This window comes from Drepanopeziza brunnea (assembly GCF_022702325.1).
Source record: "Drepanopeziza brunnea f. sp. 'multigermtubi' strain 214-2 chromosome Unknown ctg1, whole genome shotgun sequence".
Classification (NCBI taxonomy): Eukaryota; Fungi; Ascomycota; class Leotiomycetes; order Helotiales; family Drepanopezizaceae; genus Drepanopeziza; species Drepanopeziza brunnea.
This window is the reverse complement of record NW_027094064.1, coordinates 4,981,199-5,008,302: the sequence shown is the minus strand read 5'-3', so window position 1 is coordinate 5,008,302 and position 27,104 is coordinate 4,981,199. Positions and strand designations below refer to the sequence as shown.

At 51.1% G+C, this 27,104-nt stretch overlaps 7 protein-coding genes across 7 annotated transcripts; 3 read left to right on the top strand and 4 right to left on the bottom strand.

Annotated features, from left to right (window-relative positions):
- Positions 1-422: 422 nt before the first annotated feature.
- L3040_000986 (uncharacterized protein) lies at positions 423-1,004 on the bottom strand (the record flags this gene model as incomplete). The annotated part of the gene is made up of 3 exons (XM_066155385.1): positions 423-645; positions 851-927; positions 981-1,004. 3 exons carry the CDS (start codon positions 1,002-1,004, stop codon positions 423-425), a joined length of 324 nt encoding a protein of 107 aa, XP_066013405.1.
- Positions 1,005-3,894: 2,890 nt separating this feature from the next.
- Positions 3,895-7,151, bottom strand: L3040_000985 (uncharacterized protein; the record flags this gene model as incomplete). The annotated part of the gene is made up of 3 exons (XM_066155384.1): positions 3,895-5,063; positions 5,402-6,139; positions 6,413-7,151. The coding sequence occupies 3 exons, from the start codon at positions 7,149-7,151 to the stop codon at positions 3,895-3,897; spliced, it is 2,646 nt and encodes an 881-aa protein (XP_066013404.1).
- A 347-nt stretch (positions 7,152-7,498) lies between these two features.
- On the bottom strand, positions 7,499-8,620 carry L3040_000984 (uncharacterized protein; the record flags this gene model as incomplete). The annotated part of the gene is made up of 7 exons (XM_007289391.2): positions 7,499-7,531; positions 7,579-7,757; positions 7,810-7,963; positions 8,104-8,133; positions 8,181-8,403; positions 8,455-8,478; positions 8,607-8,620. The coding sequence occupies 7 exons, from the start codon at positions 8,618-8,620 to the stop codon at positions 7,499-7,501; spliced, it is 657 nt and encodes a 218-aa protein (XP_007289453.2).
- Positions 8,621-15,107: 6,487 nt separating this feature from the next.
- Positions 15,108-17,483, top strand: L3040_000983 (uncharacterized protein; the record flags this gene model as incomplete). Its single annotated transcript, XM_007289390.1, has 1 exon — positions 15,108-17,483. The coding sequence occupies one exon, from the start codon at positions 15,108-15,110 to the stop codon at positions 17,481-17,483; it is 2,376 nt and encodes a 791-aa protein (XP_007289452.1).
- Positions 17,484-19,164: 1,681 nt separating this feature from the next.
- L3040_000982 (uncharacterized protein) lies at positions 19,165-20,119 on the top strand (the record flags this gene model as incomplete). Its single annotated transcript, XM_007289389.1, has 6 exons — positions 19,165-19,183; positions 19,267-19,370; positions 19,487-19,526; positions 19,589-19,654; positions 19,714-20,013; positions 20,079-20,119. The coding sequence occupies 6 exons, from the start codon at positions 19,165-19,167 to the stop codon at positions 20,117-20,119; spliced, it is 570 nt and encodes a 189-aa protein (XP_007289451.1).
- A 952-nt stretch (positions 20,120-21,071) lies between these two features.
- L3040_000981 (uncharacterized protein) lies at positions 21,072-23,495 on the top strand (the record flags this gene model as incomplete). The annotated part of the gene is made up of 3 exons (XM_007289388.1): positions 21,072-22,011; positions 22,075-22,555; positions 22,607-23,495. 3 exons carry the CDS (start codon positions 21,072-21,074, stop codon positions 23,493-23,495), a joined length of 2,310 nt encoding a protein of 769 aa, XP_007289450.1.
- Positions 23,496-24,123: 628 nt separating this feature from the next.
- Positions 24,124-24,868, bottom strand: L3040_000980 (uncharacterized protein; the record flags this gene model as incomplete). Its single annotated transcript, XM_066155382.1, has 5 exons — positions 24,124-24,180; positions 24,390-24,445; positions 24,568-24,730; positions 24,790-24,797; positions 24,847-24,868. The coding sequence occupies 5 exons, from the start codon at positions 24,866-24,868 to the stop codon at positions 24,124-24,126; spliced, it is 306 nt and encodes a 101-aa protein (XP_066013403.1).
- Between the last annotated feature and the right edge of the window lie 2,236 nt (positions 24,869-27,104).

Here is a 27,104-nt window from a genome sequence, read left to right as displayed (position 1 = left end):
TTCAGATTGTAGCATCTCTCAGTGATGGTGCCCGAGTATAATATATAGGCCGCTGGCCACGTGACTATACTACTTACGTGAATATTGACACTAGAAGATAGTTCTCCCACACTCAACCCGGAATAATTCACTGAAACTTCTGTGGCCCACGCTGATGGGTACTTTCGCAATCAAGCGTCAACCCCCAACCTCCAACCCCCAGCTCCCAACTTCCCCTTACCACACTCCCACATTACAATCTAGACGCCATTTGCCTAGCATATGCGCCCGTAGCCCGGATCCTGGGGGTCCTAAAGGCGCGTCAGGCTTTTCTGGCCGCACAGCTGAAAGGCTCTGCCATAGTCGGTCCCCGCTGGAACCTATCCTCCTGACAACGTCGCTAGGATAGAATATGCCAGGTCCGACGTATCCTCGTCCCTCATTTAGCTTGTGGCAACTTTTCCGTAATCAAAGCCAATCTGGTCCTTGATGATGTAACTGTCGCTGTGTGCGATAGTCAGGGTCATCATCGGCGCCAGCAAAATCTCGGTCGGGGCCGCTCCACTGAGGTGGTGGGTCTTGATTGGTAAACGGTCTTGGGGGTTTTGATCGCCTTGAGATTCGTCTCGATAGCCTCGTTCTTGGTTTGAATCGCCTTCTTCCTGGCTTTAATATCCTTCTCTTCTGAGTTCATCAGAAGGATGGTTATTGCCCGACATGGAGAAGTTCTACCGTATCCGAAGCCTGTGTTGAGTTTTCGAAGATCCGACTTGAAACTGATGTCTTATGCTCTATCAAAGAAATCTGTATGTTGAAGCGTTTTTTCATTGGGTTTAGAAAGGACTGGCAGGGCCAAAAGTGAAGCAGAAACGGGGAGATGAAAGACGGGCTATGTATAAGTGAATAGAAGTAGAGTCTGGAATTTTGCATCAAATGAATTTGTTTCCGCTGCCAGTGTTAGTCATTCTTGTAGTAAATTTGTCTTCGGTGTAAGGTCTTACTTCAAGGTGGTGGATGACGAACATGGTGCGTATAAATTCTTTTTCAACTCGTGAATCTGTAAGGTGCTCAACTTTCTGACTATCGACACAGCCTCGACCCCATTCTTTAAAACATAATAGATAATTGTTGCTGGTAGTTATCTAGTGATAATACTACCGGTAGGTCACAGGAGGAAGCTGTTCTGATGATGTTGGTTGACTTGACTCGTATTATCTAGGGCTAGGAATTGGGGTGAGGTTGTGCGGTAGTAGGAACCAGCGCCAAGGCATAGGGTCCGTGCACTGTCTTAGTGGCACGTGCCCCCTGCTCTCCTTCCACTTTACCTAGCAACAATGATTAATGATTAATCGAAATCGGCGGCTCGCTTAGGTGGGCCTCCTTACATCCTTTCAGTCCTAGTCGGTGTAAGCGATTGCGGATCAGAAGCAACCTTAAAGGGGAAAGCAGGAGCATTTAGACGGTCAGCTGATCGTCCGATAACCATCTCTTTTAGAGACGATTTTAATAAGTTGGCATGGCTAGTGGATCACCTTAGGCCTATACTTAAGATTGAATAGAATCTGAAAACAAACGATTTGAATTATTTAAATCGTAGCTAAAATAAAACTATTTTATTCGATTAAATCGTTTTTTTTAAATACTCGTCTTTTCGTATAAGAACCGTCTTGGGACCGTCTTCGAGCGTTTTAAGACCGTCCCATGGCCGTCCCATGGCCGTCCCTGAGCTTAAAACCGTCCTTGAGAACGTGAATTAGTAAGCAAATACTCTGTTTATTAGCTGCTAATCGACCTATTACTACCTTAACCATTTACTACACCTTTTATACTAATACTCCCTCTTTGCGAAGGCTGCAAGGGGCGGCCCTCATACGCGGGGAAACTTTTGCTAAATCGATCGATTTCGATTATAAAAAAATTAAAGCGTTGATATACAAGCCGTAGCAGCGATACCGAGAAATATCTTGGCGTCGAACTTCTTAAATTATTATTAAAACAATTTCATTCAAAAGATAATTTTTATCTATAACTATATCTTCTTTAAAATGGTCATCGGACTATTTTAATTTTTTAAAACGAGCTTATTAATAAGCCTGTTTTAAAAATATAGACGAGGACGGCTGTAGGACGGCCACAAAACGGTCTCTTTCAATAGGACGGTCTTTTCTATAAACTATTCTTGAAAAGAGCTTAGTACTGAATTTAAGCGGTCCAATAGCCGTCTCTTATAAAAGAGGATCAGAGGACCGTTCAAATGACCCCCTACTACCCTTTATGGTAGGTATCGCTTCCGGTATCAAATATCAAGGAGAGGTAAAACAGTCCCGCTATCAAGAATGGTCTCTCATAGTATCGATTACAATTATGCAACCATCGCTATTCAAAAAAAAAAGATCAAGTTTTCAAAAGAATCGATCAAAAGACATTTTCTTTTTGTTTCTGTTCTTGTTTTTTTTTTAACGAAGCCGTAAAACCAGACGCTCGTAACGCTATTGCAATGCAAGTATCACATCTCTTCCCATTCGAGAAAGTCGAACGAATACGGTATCAAGCGTACTCAAAGCTTGCAGCAAAGCCTTCTCGTGTAAACCTTGTACGCTCGCGCTCCGCCCTGCGTAAACCAAACCAAATCGACCGACTCCCCTTGCGATACGGTACCCAGCGAGCGTCTCGTTCCTCTCTCTCTCTCTCAAAACCTTACGAAAGAACGATTCGTCGTTGCTGTGCAACCGATTCGGGATTTTCTACAGCCTGTTGCCCCGGCAGCGAAGCTTTTGATGAACTTCAGATAATATATTTTTAAAAAACCCTCAAAGGCTTTTTGCGGATAAATGCGTCTTCGACCCTAGAATTAATCGTAGAACGCAGTTGTAGATCAAAAGGTGATGTTGCGCATCGTATTTTGTAGGTATATCAAAATTTAGGAGTAGGGTACCGATATAAATATTCGCAGTCGCGTCCGATCCGCAGTCGCGTACGCCGATGAAGACCGAAAGGATGTAGGTAGGTACGTAAGGAGGGAAAAAGGCCCTACTACCTAAGCGAGCCCGACGATTGACGAACAGCCTCGCGTAAAAAAAGCACCTTTAATACAACCCACCTGCTTGCTTACCACCAGCCCCTCTACCGCCCGAGAAACGCTCCGTTCTACGTATGCCATAACACCACTCCAGATTCTCTCACCTCCGAGACCACGAGTTGCACACAAGCAAATTGGATTCCACGGTAAGGCACAGCGATGATCACCGATCGCTCGCGCACACACACCCCCGTGTCGGATCCAAACAATCCAAGTCAAATTTCGCGGTATCTTTCTGAGCATGGGATCCATATAAACGCCGTCAGACGCGCCGAACCGACGAGGATCACCGGGTTGAAGAAACGGAGGCTATAGATCCGCGGGATCACAGAGCGGAGGTGTCATGCCTACATTGCGCTCTGTGATGGCCCCGTGATAGAATCAGATTCGCTCTTCTGTATCAGGTTGTCAGTCGACTTGTATGTGCGCGGTCCGCAATCGATTGGGTTTCGCGGAGTACATCGGTGTGAGGAAGGCGGGCGACCATGCGGATCTTCTCGTGGTCCTCCGAACCGATTGCTGCGCACGGTGGGAAACTGTTGATAGGTAAGGTAGGTAAGCCTCATGTCCTCCTCGATGCCGGTCATCATCACTAGGGGTGAGTGCCTCCTCGAGAAATTTCCGCTCAAGTTCAGTCCAGCAAAACGGAGGTGGGGGCGTCGATAACCTAGGAAAACTCGATGTAACAGTTTTCCTATCTATGAACGGGGGAAAGACAGTATGAGAAACAGGCGCAAGGACAGAGAAACAAACACACCCGGGTCCAATCGTATCGAAGGCGACCTGGATTTGAGAATTCCACTCTCGCAGAATGCAAACTCAATGCTATGCTTCATTCAATCTTTCTCTTTCAAGCCACCACCAGTCAAACTCTCAGCACGAGCTACCAGGTCCTCTCTGCCCACCAAATGAACCAGGACTGTGATGCCCACAATCCCCAGATATCCCCTCTCGACAGTTTTGTTCCTGCTAACCTCCTCAAACCCCTTCTTCCAAACAGACTGATGCTCCGGCCCAACATCCTCCTTGACAACTGCATCAACTCGCGAATGGGGCTCCTTTCCACCCATATTCAATTCATCCATCCAGTTCAGATTGGTGGCCGAGACCAAAGGCTGCGACTTGAAACTATCGGCCTTTCCATTGTTGCCAACAATCTCATCGGCACTCAGATTATGTTCCTTGCCAGCTTTTCTCTTGCCCTGCGGATTCCAATTGACTAGTTTCAACTTCCATTTCTTACGCTTGCTGCCTTCGCTACCTATGCTGCGGATACTGGCTGCAGAGGGTTCAATGCCTGGCATTCTGGATCCTCGTTCCTCGATTTTCTGGGCAAGCTCTGCGACTACATTGCGTTCGGAAAGTTGACTGCGTTCTTTCTGGGTCTTCTTCGGTTGCTCCCGATTCTCCAGAAGTTGCGCCTTGAGAGCCTGCACGGATTTTCGTTGGTTCAGCTGAGACGGTGTGGATGACCATCTGGAAGCCCCTCTCAACACTGGGGGTGAGCCTTGAGTCCGTGGGCTGCAAATACCAGGGGATGCGGCATACTTCTCCTCTTTGGACACAGAAACTTTCCTCGAGGTAACGGTGCCGCTTTCTCGCCTCTGATGACTACGCTCATCTTCGTGATGGGAGGGGATTGTAAACCATGTTCCGCCTGTTCGCTCAGCCCTCGCATCGACGCTTGAGCGCTCTTGAGATGGCCGTCGTGATACTGTAGATTCATCCTTTGCGGAAGCTGCTGTCTCCTTAATGTAGCTTTTGCCTAGAGTCTGACCGTTCGCGTTGGAGACACTGGCCTTCTCTTGTCTCGTGCTTTTGTCACTTTCTATCCATTGATTAGACGTATACGTCAAGAACTGCGATTTATCAGCCTTTGGAACATCCTCCGAACGCGCTGAGGGTCCTGGTCTTTCAAAACTGTCTGTCTTGTCAATATTTGTGATCAAATGATGTTCGATGACAGCCTCTGGATCCAATTTCCTGGAATATCCGTTCTGAGGTTCTGAGACATGAGGATGCTGGGGCAGTGGTGAGGAATTGAGTTGTTCGACAACAGGGTTTGGAGGGCACGGAGAAACAGCTTCTGGAGGGCATAGAGAGATAGCCTTCTTTTGAGGTGTGTGGTGATGATGGACTACTCTTTTGTGATCCGTGTGTGTGCAGCATCGTACACTGTGGTGCGCTATAGAAGCACGGGGGGTTAGTAGTAGCCTCTTGAAGGTTTCACTAAAATGACTGTAGAAGGGAAAAGTATCCTGAATCGGGAAAAATGGGCTTCGGATCACCTACTATACTGACAGGCTGCGCATTGGCAATCATCTAGACAATGTTGACACTCACCGACAACTCCTGAGCTTATTGGACTACCGTGCCGAGCATGTCCGGTCCGAGGATAACCGTGACACTCAACGTATTCCGGGATATCGTGCTTGATTACATAGTGAGTCTTCGCTATCGGCGAATCTGACGAGTCTGGTCTGGAATCGCAAGTGAAATGCGAGTACGGGGAGTCCGGAAAGTGGGTGAAAGGAGGATTATTCCCAGAGATTTGAGAGTGACGCCGAGATGGAAGTTTGGCTGCATAATCGACCTGGCTCGTATCTGCGTTGTAACCAATATCTGTACCTTCAGGCACCCGCTTCTTCGACTGTCTTCTCTGGTACGGTGCTGCGTGAATGTGTTGCAGTGTAATCTTGCTGTTACAGCTCATCGCTTCTGATGCCCCCGAAGGAAAATTGACAGCACGATGGTGCTTCGTGTGGTGATGCGATGTATGATGGAAGTCTTCCTGGGTGTTCAGAGGAGATAGACGAAGCGACTGTCGAGACGATTTCAGGTCGGCAATGATGAAAGGATTATCCTTCACACTTGTTGCTGTTCTATGTCTCAATGGTATGACAGGATCTTGTTTTGAGGGAATTCTTCTGGGTGGCTTCGCATCAGGCTCAGGTCCATAGAAGCCGGGGAATTTATCGGGCGAGCTTGAAGGCTTCCGTGACAGAACTGCAGGCTGCTCGTATCTTGGCTGTAAAGGAGTTGGACCAGGCCTTGGCTGAAGCTTTTTGACGGGGTCATTATCTATATTTCGATTTTCCTTTGGCCTCGAATTCCCTTGTCGTTGATCTTTTCTCTGCGACTTTTGTTCCAAGCAGCGAGGACTTACCTCCTCGAGTGTGGACGGCAGATGATCAATGCAGATGTAGCATAATCGGTGGCTACATCTCCAGCACTTCATCGAAGTATGACTATTGCTGCACGAACACACATGGCAGTATTTGGGTTGTCCGCATGTGCTCTCGCCCAAATCGCGAGAGACCTCCCTGGAAGCAAGTCCTGCCGGTCTCTGTATACCATATTCTTCAAAAAGATCTCTAACATCTTGTCGGCGGGTTGTGGACGTTGATGCAATCGAGGCTTCCGATTCCCCAAAATCCAATCGTCGAGGCCTTACTCGGTGCCGGTACGAGTCCGCGTCGATCTTCTTCGCAGTGCTATTGGAAGTCGGCGTTCGTGTGAGGTGCTGCGACTGATTACCCGAGGAGTTGATCCTTATCAGCACATCTGGCTCTATACCATTGCGAGGCTCGATACTTCGAGTTGTAGGCTTGGTCCTCGACAGACTACCCCTTGGGAAGATAGCATCGTACTGCGCTGTTGAGTGCAGCTCTTGCTCCATCTTGACGTTGATTGAAGGAGCTGGATTATATTGAACACTTGCACCTGCGATGCCGTGCTCTGCTTCGTGGTTGGTCCGGATTGCTTTGATGCCGAGATAGCTGTGCCTGCTTTCGATCCGGGTTGCTTCATCAGGCTGGGCACTCTGCATAGCGGGATGTCCAAAACGGGGATTCACACGGCGACCAAATCCGGAACGTGAAGCCTCTCGAGCGTATTTCCTAACAGCGGTTGTAGGCTTCGGTGTACTTGATCCTCGAAAGTCCTGTAGAGATCGAATGCGCGAAGCAACAGATCCCTTAGGAATAGCGTCTCGAGAGCAATTTCGACCATGAATGGCAGGCAACAACTCGGAAGAGGAGGTACCGTCGTAATATGCCGAGCCAGGAGGTCGCCACGAGCGGATGGTGGCCATAGTCACGCATCATCCGACTACGGATACATCGGGGCCACGGGAGAATCTCAAATGTAAAAATGAAAGGAAATAATAGTTCGATAAGAGAGTGACTGAAAAAGTTGCAATCTGCAAGCTGCTTGACAAAAAGACTGCGGGCGATGCCATGAAAGTAAATAGTGAATGCGGGGAATAGATAGGGGATGGGGTTCTCAAGGTTGACTTGCAAGAGGAAGCAGCGACCGTCGGTCTACTTGTCACAACGTGTCAACAGAACGGGAAGTTCCGTGGTATGCATTCAAGAAACAATGATGTACAAAGCGCTCCGTCTATAAGTCTGCCGTGCTCAACTGGGACCCATGGCACGTTTACTTGAGCGCAGCTTGCAAGCTCTCCAGAACCTGCTTCATATTAGTCCCAAGTCCCCTATACGCTACGCCAGACTGACCTCAATCTCAATCTTTGCCTCAGCGATGTCTTGCTCACTCCCGCTTCCACCAGCAATCTTCTGCGCTTCCGCGATTTGGGATCGAACGTTCTCAATGCTGAAATCCTCCAATGGGAATCCTTCAACCGCGTTGATGCTCAATTCCGAGTTTGGCTGAACAGTTGCAAATCCTCCGGAAACTGTAAAACATTCCTTAGCCAGAGACCACTGCTGAGTATTGGCGGAACCCACGGAAGAATTGCTTGCTTCCACCACTCTCCTCAATGACCTCAACCAGCCCAGGCTTCAATTGCTCAATTGAAGGAACGTGGTTGGCGAGAATACCCATCTCGCCGGTTTCGGCGGGGATGTTGACTTGGACAACACCTTGCGACCTGTAGATAGACTGTAGAATACCAGTCAGCCAAATTTTCCCTTCCACCACATTTCCCGCCTCGATCTCCCCACTTCATCCGGTTTGATCCGCCATCCTCTCCAACTGCCAATGCTCCTCTCAATTGTATCCATATCGTAGCTCGAACGTACCTGATGGGGGAGAACCAAGCTCAACTTGATCTGCAAGCTGTTAGCCATGGCCGCAAAATCTGTTGAAAGCTGCCAACCTTGTCCGAGACGGCCTCAGCGTATCCTCTGCGTCCGAGAGGTGCCTTGATAGCTGTAGGGCGCACGCGCAGAGCGGCACGAGCAATCTTGAGGGAGTTCATGATGATTGAGAATTCAATTGCGGTTGGGTTAGATGCCTCGTCGGCGAGAGCTTGGCTGGAGTTCGCAACTCGGCTCTCACTAGTGAGATCATGTGACGGATGATGCGGCTCTGAAGCAAAGCTACATCCAGTCAGGTCGGCAACCCCGAAACGCGTTCAGATTAACTCCTACCACAGAATAATGAGAAGCAAGTTACTGATTACAGCGATGGCTTGATTTGACGCATGAAGGCGGCAAAAGAAAAAGTTAGAACACTCGTCGATCAACTACCGCTCCAAGACTACCTTATCCGGGTCTTCTCAAGAAACGCAATACAGCCCTACGTGCTGCCACCCATTTATGATTAACATTTATTGACATCACTAGATATATCGAAGTGTACGCCCGTTCCGACTCTGAGCCGGTGGACTATCACAAGAATTCAAACGGCCGAGGAGCATTATCTTATCTATCCGACCAATATTTCAACAGCGATCCGAGGTGAACATGCTTTGATGCATGCAGGCCAGGTCGAGTTAATCGAATGGAGGGCACCAATTCGAACCATCGAGCGAAAATCTGATGTCTATCACAACGCTTGCGTGGTTGAAGTCCACGCGATTTCCGAATTGCCGGGCTTGCATCTTCGGTCCTACTAGAGTACTGCTTTTAAGATTCATCTTCACTCGTCTTGGCATACTGTTTCCTATTAGCGTTCTATTTTCATGTATTTTTTTCTGGTCGTTCCAGTATGCTTGTTGTACACAGCTCCTGTCTCTGACAGCAATAACTCGAAAAAATTTGAGGCGCGGAAAAGTTTCGTTCAGTAGATGCCGTCTGAAGAAGTGCCACACCTCATGAGAGGTTGACCACTATGGGCCCTTCTTTAGCCGGCAGCGGCGCATGGCAACTCTGCTATTCTATACTTTCCAATTGGCATTCCGTCCTCGTCAGATGAGCACTATTCCACTTCGCAGCCCGTATCCATATGTGTCGCATCGAAGTCGGTCCAGCTGCGGAACAACGCAACGTGATCAAATCGCATGTCTTGACTTATCTATCTAGTCAGTACGACACGTCCGATCAAGAACGCTTCTATCCATACTTCGCGCAGAAGATGGCGAAGCCAATCAGGTGGCGAACCCCATATCTACGGACAGCCAAAGGTCATGATACAGAATCCAAGGCACAGTAAACGAAGCTAAGAGGCAGGCTATGCTGCCGCCAGATTCTAGTACCTAGCAACGCACCACCACACCAATTTAGAAATCAGTTGACAGGTAGGGAGGGCCTGCCAGTTGCAACAGGGCAATAAACCTATCTCACATTTCACAGGGAGAACAGCAGGCGTTCAGAGAGACAGCTCTCGCATTCGGTCATGCGATGCGACCTAGGTGTGCTGAAGGCTCGTTCGGCTCAAAGCCGGTTTGGACCCTCAGTCCTTCTAGTATTCCTATACTCTGGCACCTGCTCTTGCCAAGTGTACTGTTCAAACCGAGCAAGCGATAGACGCAATCTTCCACGACGCGTACCGCACTGGGCAAGTCCAAGATCCAGAGCGGCCAGGAGAGAGATGAGAGGGGATTGCATCTGGAGGGATAGGTAGTAGGTGATGTGACATGACGTAGGTTTGGAATTGCGTTTTGGTATGCGTTTTGATATGTACCGGTCGTACACCTAGACTCGATAGGGCGACGAGGTGGCGGAATGACGAGCATATATTGTAAGTATACGAAGTCATTAGGTTAGGTACCTACCGTATTACACTCTTCTCTGCAAGACGTGAAATCCTATCTGGGGATCAGTTCGAGATTCTGCACTGCACGGCTTTACGGAGCGTCCCCCTCCCCTTGCTTTTGGCATGGTACCGGTATCAATGCTTCACCGCTGTGCGTACCACGCTATCAGAGAAAATACAGCCTGTATGGGGCATGCTCCAAGTCGCGTAATAATGAAAGGAGTCGGAGGAAAACTTCAGATTGCGAAGCGCCCACCGGTGCTGCTGCTCCCTGTATTGGCGCCAACCCATATCGTTTCTGTTACCAGTAGATATAGACCTACCGGTTATTCAAGCTGTTTCCACACACGATACCGGTGCATCAGGAACCCACTCTCCGCGTTTGTACCGCTATCCTCCGAACCATGCGTCAGCAGAATAGCATTAGCAGTCAGCAGACGATGAAGTTAGCGAAGGGGGGGGGGGGAAGGAATAGCAGGTGACGAGGTCATCTGATGCGACGGCCTACATTATATACTTCGTCACAACAGGCGCTCTGGAAGGCGTGTAAGCAGACTTTCCTCACCGATTGTTTTTCAGTCAGTTTTCACATTTTGAAAATTGGGCTCCTCTCCGTGCGCATTCTCCCGCATACCGTATTTTCCATCTGGCATGGAACTCTGCTCCGCTCCGTATTATAGCTCAAAGTAACGTACGTGCGTACAGTCAGTCAGTAGTTGTGGCGTAGGGCTCGCCAGTACGGTACCGTAGTACCTCAAGCTCGCAAGGCTAGCGTCGTCCGGAGAATATTCCCTTGCCGGTCGGAGTCGGAAAAGCCAGCGCTGCAGCTCCCTCTCTCCCGCTCTCCTGTCTCGCTAAAATCCAGTTCGATCGCTCGCTTCTTCTCTACCGGTACTCACTTACGTAGCACTCCCCTAGCAAGAACGATTGGTGTCGATTAATCCCTCACGTATTACCGTCCGGAGCACACATGTCCCGCCCGCTGCTACTGCTACTGCTGCTGCTACTGCTGCTGTCTGCGCATCTGTACTCTGTGCGGAAGGTACCTACTGCAACTGCCTCATCCCTGCCGAGTCTTGTCTCGTTCTTGTTCTTGTTCTTGTTCTCGCAACGCCGTTTCTGGCAGGTCCTGCCGCGACGTAGAGCGCTAGAGCGCCAGAGCGATGGAGAAATGACATTTGTCTGGCGTGCCGCATGCCCAATTTACAAACTCTTGAATATATGAAAGACTACATCATCGTCTCGCGATCCAGATAAAGCATATACCGTACGCGGAGAGATCTCCTTCCCCTTCTTCTTTTCGTTTGATTCACGACGCAGCCCAGCGTCACACCGAGATTCATTTCCCCGAATCCGTACTTGCTACCTACTACCTACTGCATACATACATACTTGTACCTACAGTATGCCCGACACGTCTCACTGCTTACCTTGCTCGCTTCACTTTTCTCACCTCACCCACCCGCTCAATCAATCAGCGGCCGCACACACACATTTTTTTTTCCCCCCCCTGACCGCCTCGCCTCGGGGGGTTTCTTTTTAATTTAGTTTTCCGTCCGTCTCTGGCTCTCTTCGTTGAATTGTGACGCGTGACGAGGGACGGATAAGGTGGGGTTACACAATGATGGATTGATGTCATGATTGTCATTCTTGTCACGCCAGCAAAAGCGCCCGTCACACGAACCTACTACCTACTACCCTACTACCGCCGGGAAGGCTTTGATCCAGCCGTTGTCGGTGCGCCCGCGCATGTACTAGTACCTAGTAATAAATCCATAGTCGCACAAGTAGGTACGTAGGTATAGATTACGGAAAGTACGATGTGCTGCAAAAGCTGGAACGGGGCAAGCTCTCGCTCGCCCCGATCGATGCTGCATCTGAGGATTTCCCGAACACATACATACATACGTACGTAGGTCGTAGTAGCTACCTTAGCTGCTCGATAAGTCCCGCCCGCCTCTGCCGCATGCACCGGATATACAACGACAACTACATCCCAAACTAGAATAGTATCCCACAACTAGCGGCACCCAAGTTGTCATATGAATAATACGGTAATAATCATGACCCGACACGTCCACACGTTCCCGTCGAAGGGGGCTCCCTGGCTCCTCTCCTCTGTCTCCCTCCGCGGCTGGGTTCAGGGAGGGAGTGGGCAGAGGGAAATCCATCCCCTGCACGGAGTTGCAGTTCGGCGGTCAGGGTTCGGGATTCTGACGATGGTGCTTTGGTTCGGTGTTCGAAGGCATCGGATAGCAGACGGATAGGAATCGACGTACGGGTAGGTAGGTACTACGTACCTAGGTAGGTCGGAGCCGATCTTCCGATTCGAGCGGTCGCATCGTCGCTTATTGGTCTGGTCGGGCCGCCGGCAGCGGTGCGATCCGAGAGAATTCCTCACCGGACGGAAGGGACAGCAAACTGGTAGAGAGACATACGGAAGGAGTAGCGCCGTGGGTTTACATCTGTACGTATACGGAGGGGGTGTGTGTGTGTGTGTGTGTGTGTGTGGTTGCCTGCGTGCAGCCAGTATGTAGTAAACAGTGGTACAGAGTAGATGGTGCAGCTGTCAAGATTTCAAGATTTCAAGATTCAAGATTCAAGATTCAAAAGGGTAACTAATAACATGCTTTGCAGCCCACGTCTTATTTCTTGGCTTGGGAATTATATCCGGGAGGCGAGGAAGGGGGAGGGGGGAGGACGCCACCGATTACACGACATATGTCGCGTGCTGCTGTGCACCCACCCACCCTTTCACTCACCCATCGCCCGGATGCAGTGTGACAGAAGGAAAGAGGGTGGTGGGCAGCAAATTGAAGAAGGGCTGCTGCTGCTGGTCGGGTCGGGTCTGGTCACGTCGCTCGATCCGCGGTAAAGCCGCGGCCTGCTCATTAATGATCCTGTACCGGTAGGTTATGTTTGTTCGGTTTCTGTTTCTGTTCTACCGGTAGAGTGAATATAGGTACTACCTACGTACGTCCGTTTTGTTTACCTGGGACGCTTTTGGCTGCTACTCATTTACAGTACAGCCACGGACTTTCTTCTAATTAGGATGCGACGTCGCCACTCTTGGCTTCCGAGACCCTTTGAGCTTTGGGGTGTCGGGTAGGTAATTTTACTTTGGGGACACTCGTGCGCTACTGCGGTACTCCATGTTTGTGCTTGGGGGAAGTATATTTCTGCCTCTTCGGTTGACATAAAGTATTTCTCCATCGTCCCGAGGGTCATGGGACTTGGGGGGACAGGGAGAGAGGGGGAGGGGCGGTGGTCTTTTGCCCATTGCCGCGACTGCCAGATTGTTTACAATTTAGCGCGGGGTCAATGATGATAATGATGGTGGTAGTGGTGGTGATCGTGACAATCATAATGATGCTGATAATCATGATATAGTCATCATGCCTCCTCTTGAGGGAGAGAGGGGTCTGATGCCGGGGCTGATGCTGATGTCTTCTCAACATCTCCTGTTGTTGTGCCGGGCAGAGTTCTTGGACTGCCGGGACATAGGGCGAACGGGATACCCTGGAAAGCGCGCCGCGGTCAGATAGTACTGTAAAGATAGTTAGCTACGGAGTCTAAATTACAGGTAGAGTGCGGTGGATGATGAGGGAGGGTTGGCCCTGGATATCCGTAGATGAATGTCGTTAGAGTCTTGGTATTTACCCAGGGCATGTTCATCGCATGTTGGTCGGAGAGAAAGTATAGTGAATGGAATTAATAGATAGACAGGTAGATACGGTAGATGGATAGATGGATAGAGTAGGTAGTAGATACTTTTTGTACATACTTCATACATACTTTTGTACATACTTCGTACATACATACATACTACTACATACTTCTACTACGTACGTAGTACATACATACATATACATACACGTATCAAAGTGAGGGAAAGGCAGAAGAGATGCCAGTAGTGAAGGGATCTGTAATCGCCGTCCCAGTCCCCTACCTAATGCGAACCCAAAACATGCCAACTCCTTTGTGATGAAAATATCTTTTACTCCTTTCTACAGTACGTACGTTGAATTGTCATCAAGAGCAAGGTAACCGTTTGCGGTAAGGTACCTACCCTGCCCAGCTCTACCTACCTTACCTTATACCATAATTAAATTTTATGGGGCGAGGTCCATTAGCCGCCCAAAATACCGGCCGTCCTCGACCCACCCACCCATCCATAACCCACTTCTACTTTCTTATTTCCCTCTTCACTCCATCTCTTCCCTCCTTACATCTAACCCCCCTCCCTCCCCCTCCCCCTCCCCCTCCCCCTCCCCATCTCCCCTTCACGACAACAATAACAACAACAATAACGACAAAAACAACTTCAACAACAATAACAAATCTCCAACTCCTTCACACCGTCTCGGCGCGGCCAAGAGAATCGCCGAGATCGATCGGCCTCGTACGCTGCCAAGCCCACAACATTCTTGTGGCCGCCGTGTATCAGATATTTGTCAGAACGCCGGTCTTGGCTCTTCCACCGCAGCCCAAAGCCTCCGAAGTGCTCGCAACCTCAGAACGCCCGTTCACTTCCACTTCTACTGGCACTCGGACTTTTCTTCCTCCAAGAGTCCACCTCTTCCTCCACTACGCATAAGCACTTGTTCCTCCACCTCCACCTCTCCCCCCCCCCCCCCCCTCATCTCCAACCGTCGCCATCGTTCCATCCTGTCTACTCTCCCATCGCGAATCAAAAGTCGACGTCGGCTCGTCCGCCCTGCTGCTGCTTCATCGAAGTAACACTTGGATATTCTGGCACGCAGACCATGTCGTCTAGATTATAGCAATACGGTCCCTAGGGACGATAACACTACCGGTTTTTCCAATCGACAGTGTCTTGAGAACGCACTCGGCCACTACCTTGGACCCTGCTTACAGCTGCCTCAGTTGTCAGCGTGTTCCGATTCCGTTAAGAGTCTGCAGCTGTCTTTTATTTTATTCAATTCAGTTCAGTTCAATTGGCCACTTTTTCGTCCCGCCGACTTCGCGACCATCCCCTTGCAGTCGCAACCCGGCCTGTGACCTATAACTTCGACTTTAATAATACCGATCCACCTTCAGCTGCACGGACGCGGTCAATCCTACCCGCTCCTTCACATATTCTACTATGAACCAGCATTACGATCAGACACGCGATATGGGGATACAGGACTTCTTCACATGGCGCCAAAAATCCGCCACCACCACTCCAGACGTGGCAGACGAGGACGTGCCAGCAGAAGTCGATGAGCCACCAGATAATCATCTCCGACTTCCTCAATCTAATACCGACTTCCAAAAGTCTCTGGTTCGGCCCCAGAGCACCCGCAAGGAGTCTCTTCTGACGAAGGCATTCCATGCGCCAGAGGAGATCGAGACCTCCAAAACCACTGTTAGCATTACAAAGGACCTGACACGTCGGCGATCTATGATGAGCAATGCCAGCATTGCGTCGACCGCAGAGCTCACGAGCGATGGTGGTCTTACAAGTCCCGCACGAACAAATACGCCCAGTCCTCCGTTCCCCAACACCACCTACACGAATTTTGCCCCGTATCTCTTGAAGCCCGCGCCCATGGCTGCATGTACAAAAACAATCGGCCATACTCCTCTGTCGGAAGTGATTAGCATCTCGCCAAGGGCTCAGCCTGCTGTGGAGGTACCAAGGAAGAGATGCATATCGTTCATGTGCGACGGAAATAAAGAGGCAGGTGGTAACGCGAAGAAAGATGCAGCATTCAAAGAGGTGGGGGAGAAACCCGTCACTTCAACACTAGCTGTTGTTGAAGAACCAAAGCCGAGGAGGTCTACGATCAAATTCGCCTGTTCGGGGCCACAACCAAGGGCAGCTGCCGAGGAACCTACTCCTGCCTCCCAGAACAAGCCCTCGGAGAATCCTAGACGACCTTCGAGCCGATCGCCTTCGCTTCCGAGGAAATCATCCCGCCAGGCCTTACCTGCTCGTGCCACTCACCGTGACTCGACCGGTACTGCTCGAAGAGCCTCGCGAAGTCCAGTGGCCATCCGAATCAAGCCACGATACATCGTCGCCGACGAAACTACCATTAACAAATCCGAAGCCACTCGATTCCACGAGTTCGCAAGTGAGGAACTGCAGGAAGATGACTGGATCAGCAAGGACGCCGAGATTACCACCAGAGCTAAGCTGACAATTGGCGATACTTTAAAGAAGGAGAATGCCATTCGCCAGCTCGGTACTGAAGCCGAGGAGGAGGCATTGGAGGAGGAGGAGGAAGAAGAAGAGGAAGAAGATCTGGAGGATATCGATGAAGGCGATGCGAGTGGTTCTGACGACGAAAACGACGACGACGACGACGGGGATGAAGATGACGACCAAGAGACCACCTACGACTCCGACGAGGATGCATCTGATGGCAACGAGTCCGACAACGAAGCCGGATTTGCGGATTCTGACGAGAGCGATGCCGAGGGGGAGTTCTCGTTCTGGACCCCAGGAAAAAGGGCAACCGGCAGAGATTCCTTGGAACATGCAGCTTATCGTCCTTCGGCTCACCGTACAGCTTCAACATCGTCAATCGATTCTCTGAATCACATGGAGCCTGACAGAGGAGCACGCAAACCCAGACGGCGCCCTATCAAGATCCGTCCTGGAACCCCAGACCTACCCGACAGTACCGACTTCGTATGTGGTACTCTGGACGAGGATCGCCCCCTGGAAGAAGCCTATGTGTCCTGCATGGAGGCTAGGAGAAATGCCAAACACAAGCAGACACCCCAGGACATCGATCCTAGCTTCCCAACTTCCGATCCAGAGGACGGAGAGGACGACGATGATGTGGTGGACACTGCTCATGACAGCGAGGAGCCAGTCTGGCTGCATGGCAGATTTGAAGAATCGGACGATGACCAATATGGCCGTCATCGTTCCACAACTCTACGTCGCAGGTCCCCGGGTCTTTCCCCAAGGCGACTTCACTCACCGCCACCAGCTCGGAGACTGCACTCGCCGCCGCTTCAGAAGCAAAGACTTCATTCCCCGCCTCCACCAAAGCATCGTCTTCGCTCACCACCTCCGCGGAAGCTCTTCGGGCACTCCCCCAAGCGAATGTCTCCTCCCCTGGCTCAGAATGCTCAATCGCCAGATGCATCACCAATCTCTGCCAAGGGTATCAAATTTGCACCCCTCGGATCCCGTCCTGGACTCACACACACCAAGTCTCTGCCACGCACCCCGAATGCGTTCTGCCGTCAATACAGAGCCTCGCGTCTGATAGCCGCCAACGGCAACGAAGGCAAGGATAATGTGAGCGGTCACGTGCGTGGAGCCATCGATATTGTGAAGGGGTTGGAGGAGAAACGTCGACGTCGCAAGGATAAACTCCAGCAAAAACAATGCAATCGCAAGAATAAGTCCGAGCGAAGACCGCCTCTGCCTGGGAGAGGTGCCGAGCGGATGCGGGAAGTAGGACTCTTGATGGCCGCAAAGAGCGGTAAACAGGATCCTTACATGTTGTCTGCTTAGACTGTCGGACACTTATCGACGAGATCTTCGGAGACACGGGCGTTGGAGCTGTGCATCGTGGTTGATGCTCACTCTACTCGTCCCTCTCATACACTTTCTTCTGCCCCGATGTAAATACTCTCTTCTACCACCGCTGCGTGGGCTGGCTTTGTAGACTTTTGTACATACAGGTCCATTATTTCCTACATCGATTCTTTCTTGCTTTACTTCTCACATTGAGAGAACGAACCTGGATGGGAACTTGTTCCGTTGCAGCGACTCGATCGCTTGACTGATTGAAACCACGTGCGAGCGAGCTGACAACCTATTGATTGAACCGATTCTCATCATTTTCGCGAGCAGGATCTCATTTTTCGCATGCATCAGACAGACTAGTCAGCTTTCATTTGTTTTCTTCTTATTAGCGGGATATATGCGGCATGGAGTCTTGTTCTCGAGGAAAGGAGGCGGCGCATCCCTCAGTCCTCGTATTATTGCATAGCGCAGGTAGCATTGTGCGAGGCTTTTTTTTGTTTTGTTCTTCCTTCGTTTATTACGTTTGGAGACGACGGGTTGATGGGAATTCTGAGACCGCCGGCTGTTTTGGACGTCTTTTGGTTCTTGGCTTGGCATTGCGGATTTTGTACTGACGTGGAGTGAAGTGGAGTCGAGTGACGGATGGAGGGATGGATACATAGGAAGGACTTATGAGAGTGAGTGGGATGGAATGTAAGGGTGAGTCTGGGGATTGTTGAGGATCGATGGGGATTGATGGGGATTTGATGGGGATTGTTGATGGAGGTTTTGGTTTGCTTGCTTTCCTTGCTCTCTGGCTGCTAGATGTGGGACCTGGATAGGGAGGAGAGGTTTTTTTGCGGAGTATATTTGGCTCTCTCTCTGGGCAAGCGAGGAATACCTAGATTGCATGCATCAACAAATGTGTTCGTTCGTCTTTGCTAGATGATGTTGTCATTGCTATGGCGCTGGGCCGGAGTTAACGGTAGAAGAAGCTTTCGCAGCCGAGATGAGGAAGTCTGCTCGCTTTGCACGAGCTATGAACTTGCACTTATCATACTTTGATTTAATCCCGGGGTATCTTCCGTAGGTGAGGAAGAGTGATTGGTAGGGAATCGCCATGTTTGAAGGTGAAGATCTCGTAGACTACAAAAGAATCAGGGAACCGTTTGGATTTTGAGTACGGATTCTGGTAGTATCATTCCACGAACACGGATTGGTGCCTTGAATGTCGGGCTACACGATGGGGACAACAACAAGTACCGGTCATGAGTGAGCCTGGTCCGTGCACCCTCGAATGGACTGGGTGAGCTGAGTACGCGGCGTCAAAAGCTCTGGAGCAAGATGAAATTCGAAAGTGAGTAAACGAGATGGCAGAAAACAATCAATGTGTATTAGTATTAATATCACGAAGAGCATGCCGATTTTACCGGTTAATAGCATTTTCATCGATTGTTTACAACGACCTTGATATTCCCGCCCCTCGATGACCAAGCATGCACGGACCAGGCTCATTACTTGTTGTTCTCTCTCCCCTTCGTAGTATCGCCGCTAGAGGCTTGGCGACGCCAGATTGACGTGAGCTTCGACAACCTCCGATAGCCTTCCACAACCGAACAACCTCACGAAAGCAACACCCTTCGTGCATTTCACTCCAAACTCGAATTCTCAAAGTCATACAGCAAAGATGTGGATCGTCAACTGGTGTAAGTAGCTTGCTCTGATGGCGTCAACTAGCCAGATCAAGTCACCTTGGAAACTGACAAGCTGACCACTTATCTCTGTATAGTCTGGGAGACTCTTGCGTCCTTGGGACTGATGAACAAGCATGCCAAACTCCTCTTCCTCGGTCTCGATAATGCTGGAAAGACAACGCTGTTGCATATGCTGAAGGTAGGTCATGGGCGAGATCGGGATACACCAGAGGCAGGGGGAGTTATGCCGCTCTGAACACATAGCTGCTCGGCTCGTTTGCATCGAGAATGGTTTGCTAATGGGATGCTGTACAGAATGATCGGGTCGCTATCCTCCAACCTACGCTTCATCCCAGTGAGTATTGCCCGCAGACAGCTATTAGCGCAAGCACTTGCGGTACACTAACAGCATGCCAGCATCTGAAGAACTCGCCATCGGCAATGTGAAATTCACCACCTTCGACTTGGGCGGCCATCAACAAGGTACACTCCGCACATGCCTACAGCCGACACGGGCATCAGCACCAGCTAACAAAGAGCAGCGCGTCGTCTCTGGAAGGACTACTTCCCAGAGGTCTCCGGTATCGTCTTCCTAGTTGACGCCAAGGACCACGAGCGCCTCTGCGAGTCGAAAGCCGAGCTTGACGCCTTGTTGAGCATGGAAGAGCTAGGCAAGGTTCCGTTCGTCGTGCTGGGAAACAAGATCGACCACCCGGACGCGGTCAGCGAGGATGAGTTGCGACACCAGCTGGGCTTATATCAGACGACGGGCAAGGGCAAGGTTCCGCTCGAGGGCATCAGACCGGTTGAGGTTTTCATGTGCTCTGTTGTTATGAGACAAGGTAAGTGCCGCTGGATTTCCTCGGCTTGGAAATCGGAGAGTCTGAGTGCTGACTGAGTGGGATAGGTTACGGTGATGCTATTAGATGGTTGTCTCAATACGTCTAGATGTGTCGGGGGGGGGATGGGGTGTTAATCGTGTGGATGGAGCGGGGCCAGTGAGAGGAGAGGCTATGTGGTTCTGAGAAAGAACATAACGATGGGCGGAGTTTACAGGGTCGTCTTTTTCTTATGCTCTTGGGCAAGGATCGAAAGCCTTTGGAGTTTTCCAAGTTGCCTAGATGTTCCCAGAATTCGTTTGTACCCAGCATAGTATCGCGATTCAATAATTCTCTCTATTGCAGAAGTCTCTCTCGAGACTCCTAGCGGGAATTTGTCTTGTTTGGCGGACTTGAGTCGAGTGATCAATATCAGCTCGAAGCTTCCGCTTCTTGAGACCAACACCACCATGGCATCTTCATGATTCGCCAACCACTCAGGTTTGTTTTGAGGATGTAGGTTCTGTTCAAAAAGGGTTGTGTTCCCTGGTTTCTCTCACCAACAAGGAGGCTTGACCTATCCGCAGCTATAGAAGCTTAATTTGCAGACTTCGAAGATCAAGAGCTCTCATCATCCAAAAATCGCTCTACGTATAGTCTACATAACATACAAAGCATTACCTACCTGTATTGCTGTATGAAATCCTCGAGTGTCCGCAGCGCCCTTCCACTCTTGAAAAAATGCGGCTAAAGTAGTCTCAAAATCAAAGTATCACGGCCCTACGTCATCCGACTGGATTCGACGTCAGATGGAGTAGTCTCCCAGCAACGACCTTAGACTCAGACATTACCTACTAAGAGACACCTTTCCAGACACCCAGCAATCATCAGCTATCAGGCATCAAACCTGCCACAGCTACCGATCCTACTGTGCCATTTTACAGCCGGCTCACGATGCTCTTACGAAGCGCACCCACTACTGTCACAGATCCAGCATAAGAAGAGACAAAGAAGGACAAGAAGAAGGGGAGGAAGAAGAAGAAGAACAGGAATAGGGCGAGGAAGAAGAATAGAGATCCGCCATGGCAGACCTCAGACACAGCACCGATGGGCCCAGCCCACTTTCTGAAGAAGGTTACGACGAGTCCCTCCTCCCAGACTACGACCGCGATTTCCTGTCCGAGGAACACCTGCAAGCCTTCGCATACGCGCTCAGCGCCCCGGATCCCAGCCCTTCCACTGAGGATCTGCTGTCCCCCTTGCCGTCATCGGGCGGGCTGAACGGTGGATACCCGAGCCCGAGCATGGGACGCGGGAGCATGGACAGCAGCCGCGGTAGTAAGGGCATGCGAGAGCGAGAGAGCCTGTTCATCACGGCGCAGAACGACTGGGCGCCTGTGAATCCCGTCCGCGGCAGCAAAGGCAAGGGGCCCAAGAAGGGCAAGGGGAAGAGCAGGCGGAAACAACATCAGCGCCGGAGCAGCGACGAGACGCGAGAGGGCTATCTGTACACGCTGCTCAAGTGGCCGCTGCTCGGCGTCGTCTGCGCCTGGGTGGCTGGCCTCGGCGTCAGCTACATTTTCACGCGGCTGTATATCTGGCTGTATGAGCACTTTGTCGCGTGGAGGGGGAAGAGGGAGAAGCTGAGGCAGAAGCTGCAGGGTACGACGAATTATGCGGATTGGGTCCGGGAGGCGAAGGAGCTGGATGCGTTTCTGGGGAATGAGAGGTGGAAGCTTGACGAAGAATATGCGTATTATGATCATAAGACTGTGAGGAGGGTGTGTGAGCAGATGAGGAGATGCAGGAGGACGATTGAGGGGGGTGATTCGGCTTCTGGGGCTGGGTCAGGAAAGGATGGAGGGCAGCATGGGGATTCGGGGACGGAGAATGCGGTTGAGGATCTTAAGGCATTGGTGGAGGCGTGTGTGAAGAATAATTTCGTGGGCGTGGAAAACTCGAGGTTGTACTCGCAGACGTATTACGGTACTAAGAATCTGGTCCAGCAGTTTGTAGACGAGGGTATGTACCCCCAGACTTGACCTAGGCGTTGACGGGACCGCTGGTAACTGACAACTTGCAAAGTGGAGAAGGCTGTCACCATATTGGTCAATACGAACGAACTGGGATCGGAGGAAAAGCGGACCCTGTTCAAGCGCTTGCATACCAATTATGGAAGGACGGCTTTATGTTTGTCTGGAGGAGGGTCCTTCGCTTATTACCATTTTGGTGTCGTCAAAGCCTTATTAGATGCCGACTTGTTGCCGGATGTTATAACTGGAACGTCCGGCGGAGCTCTCATCGCGGCATTGGCCGCAACCCGGACAAATGAGGAGCTCAAGAAGCTATTGGTCCCGGCTCTTGCTGGAAGAATTACTGCCTGTTCGGATGGCTTTACTACTTGGGCTCCCAGATGGTGGAAGACTGGTGCTAGATTTGACTCCTTGGACTGGGCCAGGAAGTGCTCTTGGTTCACCAGAGGGAGCATGACTTTTAAAGAGGCATACGAAAGGACTGGGAGAATACTGAACGTCTCTTGTGTCCCGGCTGATCCTCACTCGCCTACGTAAGAACCTTCTATTCAACCCCCTTTTTTTCCTCGCTAAAAACTACTCAGTATCCTCACCAACTACCTCACGTCGCCAGACTGCGTGATTTGGTCCGCAGTCCTGGCATCCGCCGCCGTCCCAGGGATCCAGAATCCCGTCGTCTTGATGATGAAGAACCGTGATGGAACACTGGCCCCTTACTCCTTCGGCCACAAATGGAAAGACGGCAGTCTGCGCACCGACATCCCGCTCAAAGCCCTGAACTTGCACTTCAACGTCAACTTCAGCATCGTCTCGCAGGTAAACCCGCACATCAATCTCTTTTTCTTCTCTTCTCGCGGCTCGGTCGGCCAGCCTGTTACCCATCGCCGCGGCCGCGGCTGGCGTGGCGGATTCGTCGGCAGCGCTATCGAGCAGTACCTCAAACTCGACCTCAATAAATGGTTAAAGGTTGTCCGCCACCTGGAGCTCCTACCACGACCGCTGGGGCAGGACTGGAGCGAGATCTGGCTCCAGCAGTTCTCGGGCACCATCACCATCTGGCCGCGCTCCATCATCTCCGACTTCTGGCGGATCCTCTCCGACCCGGACCCCAAGCAGCTCTCCCGCATGCTGCACGTGGGCCAGCAGTCGGCGTTCCCCAAGCTCAAGTTCCTCGCGAACCGGCTGAAGGTGGAGCGCCTGATCGAGCGCGGGAGGCGGCAAACGCGCGTCGGGGGGTTCCGCCGGGGCAGCATCGAGAGTATCATCAGCGAGGACGATATCCGAAGTTTGCTGCTGAAGGGGGAGGGCAATCTGACGGGCACGGAGGGCGATACGGATGGTGACGGTGACGGTGACGGTGCCGGTTATGGTTACACCGATGCTGTGACGACGGATGACGAGATGGATGAGAAGGAGGGGTCGGTGGCGAGCGGGTCGGAGGAGGCGTTGCGGATGGATCCGGCGGCGGCTTGAGCTTGCGTGTCTGTCGTGTGTGTCTTTTGTGTGATGTGTGATGTGTGATGTGCATTTACTCCAGGAGAGATGGGCATGGCATGGCATGGCAAAGAAGCAATGGAATGGAGTGGAATGGAATCGGGCGCGTGTATTCCATGTTGGGCGAGATGCGGCTTAGAAGGTGGGAGTGACTGAGTGAGTGAGTGAGTGAGAGTGAGTGCATGAGAGCCGAGTTTATACCAGCTGAATAGATAAGTGCATTGGTCAAAACGCTACGCGATGGGCTCCATAGATGTACAGATGCGTGCGTTCGTTCGCTCGCTCGTCTGTTCGCTCAGTTCCTTGTTGTTCTCGTCGTTGTTATTATTCTTTTCTTCTTTCCAGATCTACCCCCAGTACCTTACTCACACGCACACCCACACGCAGTACAAGTAAGTGGTTTTTTCGAAATGGGACTGGATCTGAAGAAATTTTCTTACCCTGTCGGTCGGTACAGATCCATCCAGACCTTGCTATTCTCGTTCCGGCCTGTTCACAAACACGCATCTGATCACCGCGGAGGGAACACCTGATATCGAGAACGGCTCTGCTCTCCTTATTTGCCTGCCTACCGTATTCGCTTTGCAGAGAGAGGTAGGTAGGTAGGCTAGCTGGCTCGGAGAGAGAACAGGACCGGGAGGACGGACGTCCTGGGCTGAGTAAGCTACGTACGCCCTTGGTTAGCTGCGCGCCTTGGCTTCTCAAGTCCGGGGCTTCAAAATCAGGGGCACAGACTGACTGACATAATTAGGTGGCTAACTAACCAAAAAAAAAAAGGGGGGGACGGGGACGGTGGGTGGGTTTGCAGAGAGAGATCTTTGTTGTGGAGGTTTGATGAGTTGAGGTGGTAGAGCTGACGAGGGTCACACCTACCTCATAATGGGGGGAAATCGGGTCGTTTCGCTTGGCTCCAATGTTCACTCGTAAACCTATCCGTTTTATGATTTTTGCTTGTGTTTACAGGTATATATATATATTTTTTCGTTCCATTTCTTATTGTTTTCCCCTGACAACCTAAGGTACATTCTATCCATGGGCATCACACTCATACACAACTCATTCAAGCAGCCCGGCCCGGCCCGGCCCGGCCCGGCCCCAACATCGAGACCGGGCACAGCTTGCTCTTCTGCGAAGGCAGGTCTCCCCAGGATCGTCTCCGACGTGGCCCAGTCCTCGGAAGCGACGGCGGGAGCAAACTGCAGTCTGATCCACCGCTTCAATGGTGATCAGCCGGCGGCTCTCTGGATGGATGGTTTCTTGTTCGACGACTTACCGACAGCGCTGCTGTTCACAACGATGCTCTGGGCAGATCCCCGCCGTGGCAACGAACCCGCAACACGGGAGTTCTTCATGTTGGCAGTTGGATGAGACTTGGTTCGAAATCTCCGAGATCGGACGCGCGCGCCGAATAGATCAAGACGCGGGTGGCGAGCGGCCAGGTCGATCGGGTCAAGGGCCGCTTTCAGCGTAGGGGAGGTCCAGAAGATATACGAGCGTGACAGATCTAACGCCTGCGGGATACAGATGCATCCAACTCCAAATGGACCCGCGGGAGGGGTATAGTGGATAGAGAGTATTCTTCGATCGGGGACTACCAGGTCACGAGATGCAACTATCGATCATCTGGAAATCTTCCTCGCGAGGGATTCCCGCTCTCAACCATGCATGTATTGGAAACCGATCTCCCTCCCTCCCAGAAAGACCATGTTGCACAATTCGAATATCATCGATGACGTAGAATCATCCATGGTTAGTGTGACTGGTTTCTATCGCGGCGAAGGAGAGATTGGAAAGCTGCGCGTCCGCCCATTTCGATCGCTTCCACTCTCGTCTTCGAGACCCATTTACCTGCTTTGAATTTTTCGGCCTTCCTACTGGTTTAAAGAGAAAAAAAAAGGAGCCCTGAGCCCGATCGAGGACCCTTTGCCGTGCCGCCCAAGCAGTTTGCGCTTATAATGTCCGGTCATTCTGCAGCCATTCGGGGGTCCGGGGGGTGGATCGGGCAGGCTCGAACGGGACTCCCGCCGCCAGGTCTCCGCTCCCTCTCCGCAAGTGCGAATGCAATGCTACGGTGCAATCTTTTGTCTTTCTTTTCTATTTTCTTTTCTATTTTTTTTTTCCCATTTCGGACCTCCCTCTTCGGGCGGTGGCAGGCACCACTCATGCCAGGGACGTCCTGCAAGCCACGCCAGTGCGACCCAGACCCAGTATCCCTCCCTCACCCGGGCCGCGTGCCTCGAACTGACAGGTTACATTCTGTTCCCCAGATGAGATTACGGCAACTGCGGTGGAGCCGGACAGGGGGGGTAACTTGGGCCAATTGCCAATTGTCAACAAATAAAACCACGGAAGCGAATATAAGCGAGGAGTTCTGAATGCGATCCGATCACGCCTTGGCAGGAGCTGATTCGGCCGGGCGCTTTTTCTTGATTGCGACGCGGAGTAGGTGGCGAGCAGGCCGGTACCGCGGCACGGGCCTGGTCTGTTGGGGCTAATGCCCCCTCGTGCTGACGTCCCACCGTGTTGCTTCTCGAGCAGCGGGAGGGGAATATGCCCGAAGGGAAACGGCGATTTTTAAAAAAAAAAAATTTGTCGACTTCGGCTGCAGGTGGTGTTCGGCAAGGAACAAAAACTGAAACCTGAATAGAGCGATGAAGAACTAGGGGTAGGGACAGATTCCGCATGCCGCTACGCAGCTGTGTCTGTCGCTTGCCACTCTCAAGCCTTCTCGGTGCGGCGGAAGTTTTTCTCCGTCAGAGAATGTGGCGGTGCTCTGCTCATGGATGTTTGTGAAGTGTTGCCAGCCTGTCGAGGGAGAATCGGATGAATTTACCGGTTCCACTGCTGTTTTAGGTGGCGGCCGATAAAATCGCGTCGGATGGAAACGTGGCAAACGGACCCTAGGAATAGGAATCTCAGAAGTGCTTTCGCAATGTTTCTTGGAATTGGCTCCTATATGAGAACTTGTTGGTACCTCTTTCCGCTCGATGCTTTCCTTGTAGCAGAGGATTTAAGCGAGCTTTAGCGATGAAACTACGGTTCGGTGGGTCAAGATAAATAAACATATCCCCGAAATCGGGACTGCTATTCTCCAGTTCCCACGGAGCACTCTCCTAGGTCAGCTCCGAGAAAACAGCGAGTTCCAAACCGAGGTTTCAATGAAAAAAAAATCTTACCAACCGCGACTTTTTCCGCATTCGGAATTGAAAACACCTCGGAAACGGCGCTGGGAAAGAGTTATCAGACGACGGCCCTCTTCAATCCACCTTCCAATAATCATTCTGATGTTTATGAGGGGCGAAGTCAAGTTGCCACCAACGAATGGGCATTTGCTTTGCGAGGGAGATCTTCTATGATCGCTAACGCCTACTTCTGGAGAGATCAGCGTAGACGAGGTGACTTTGGGATGTATTCCTGGTTGATATTTAGCACTGACTCGATCGCACACTTTAAACCGGGGAAGCGAAGAGGTAGAAAGAAGCTTTCGTATTCATTCCAGAAGGTGTCAGATATGCCCGAAGCAATCCCTTCACGTACTCAAACACGTTCGCAAAGCGCCAAGACATGCCAGTTCCGAGCGAGACTAGG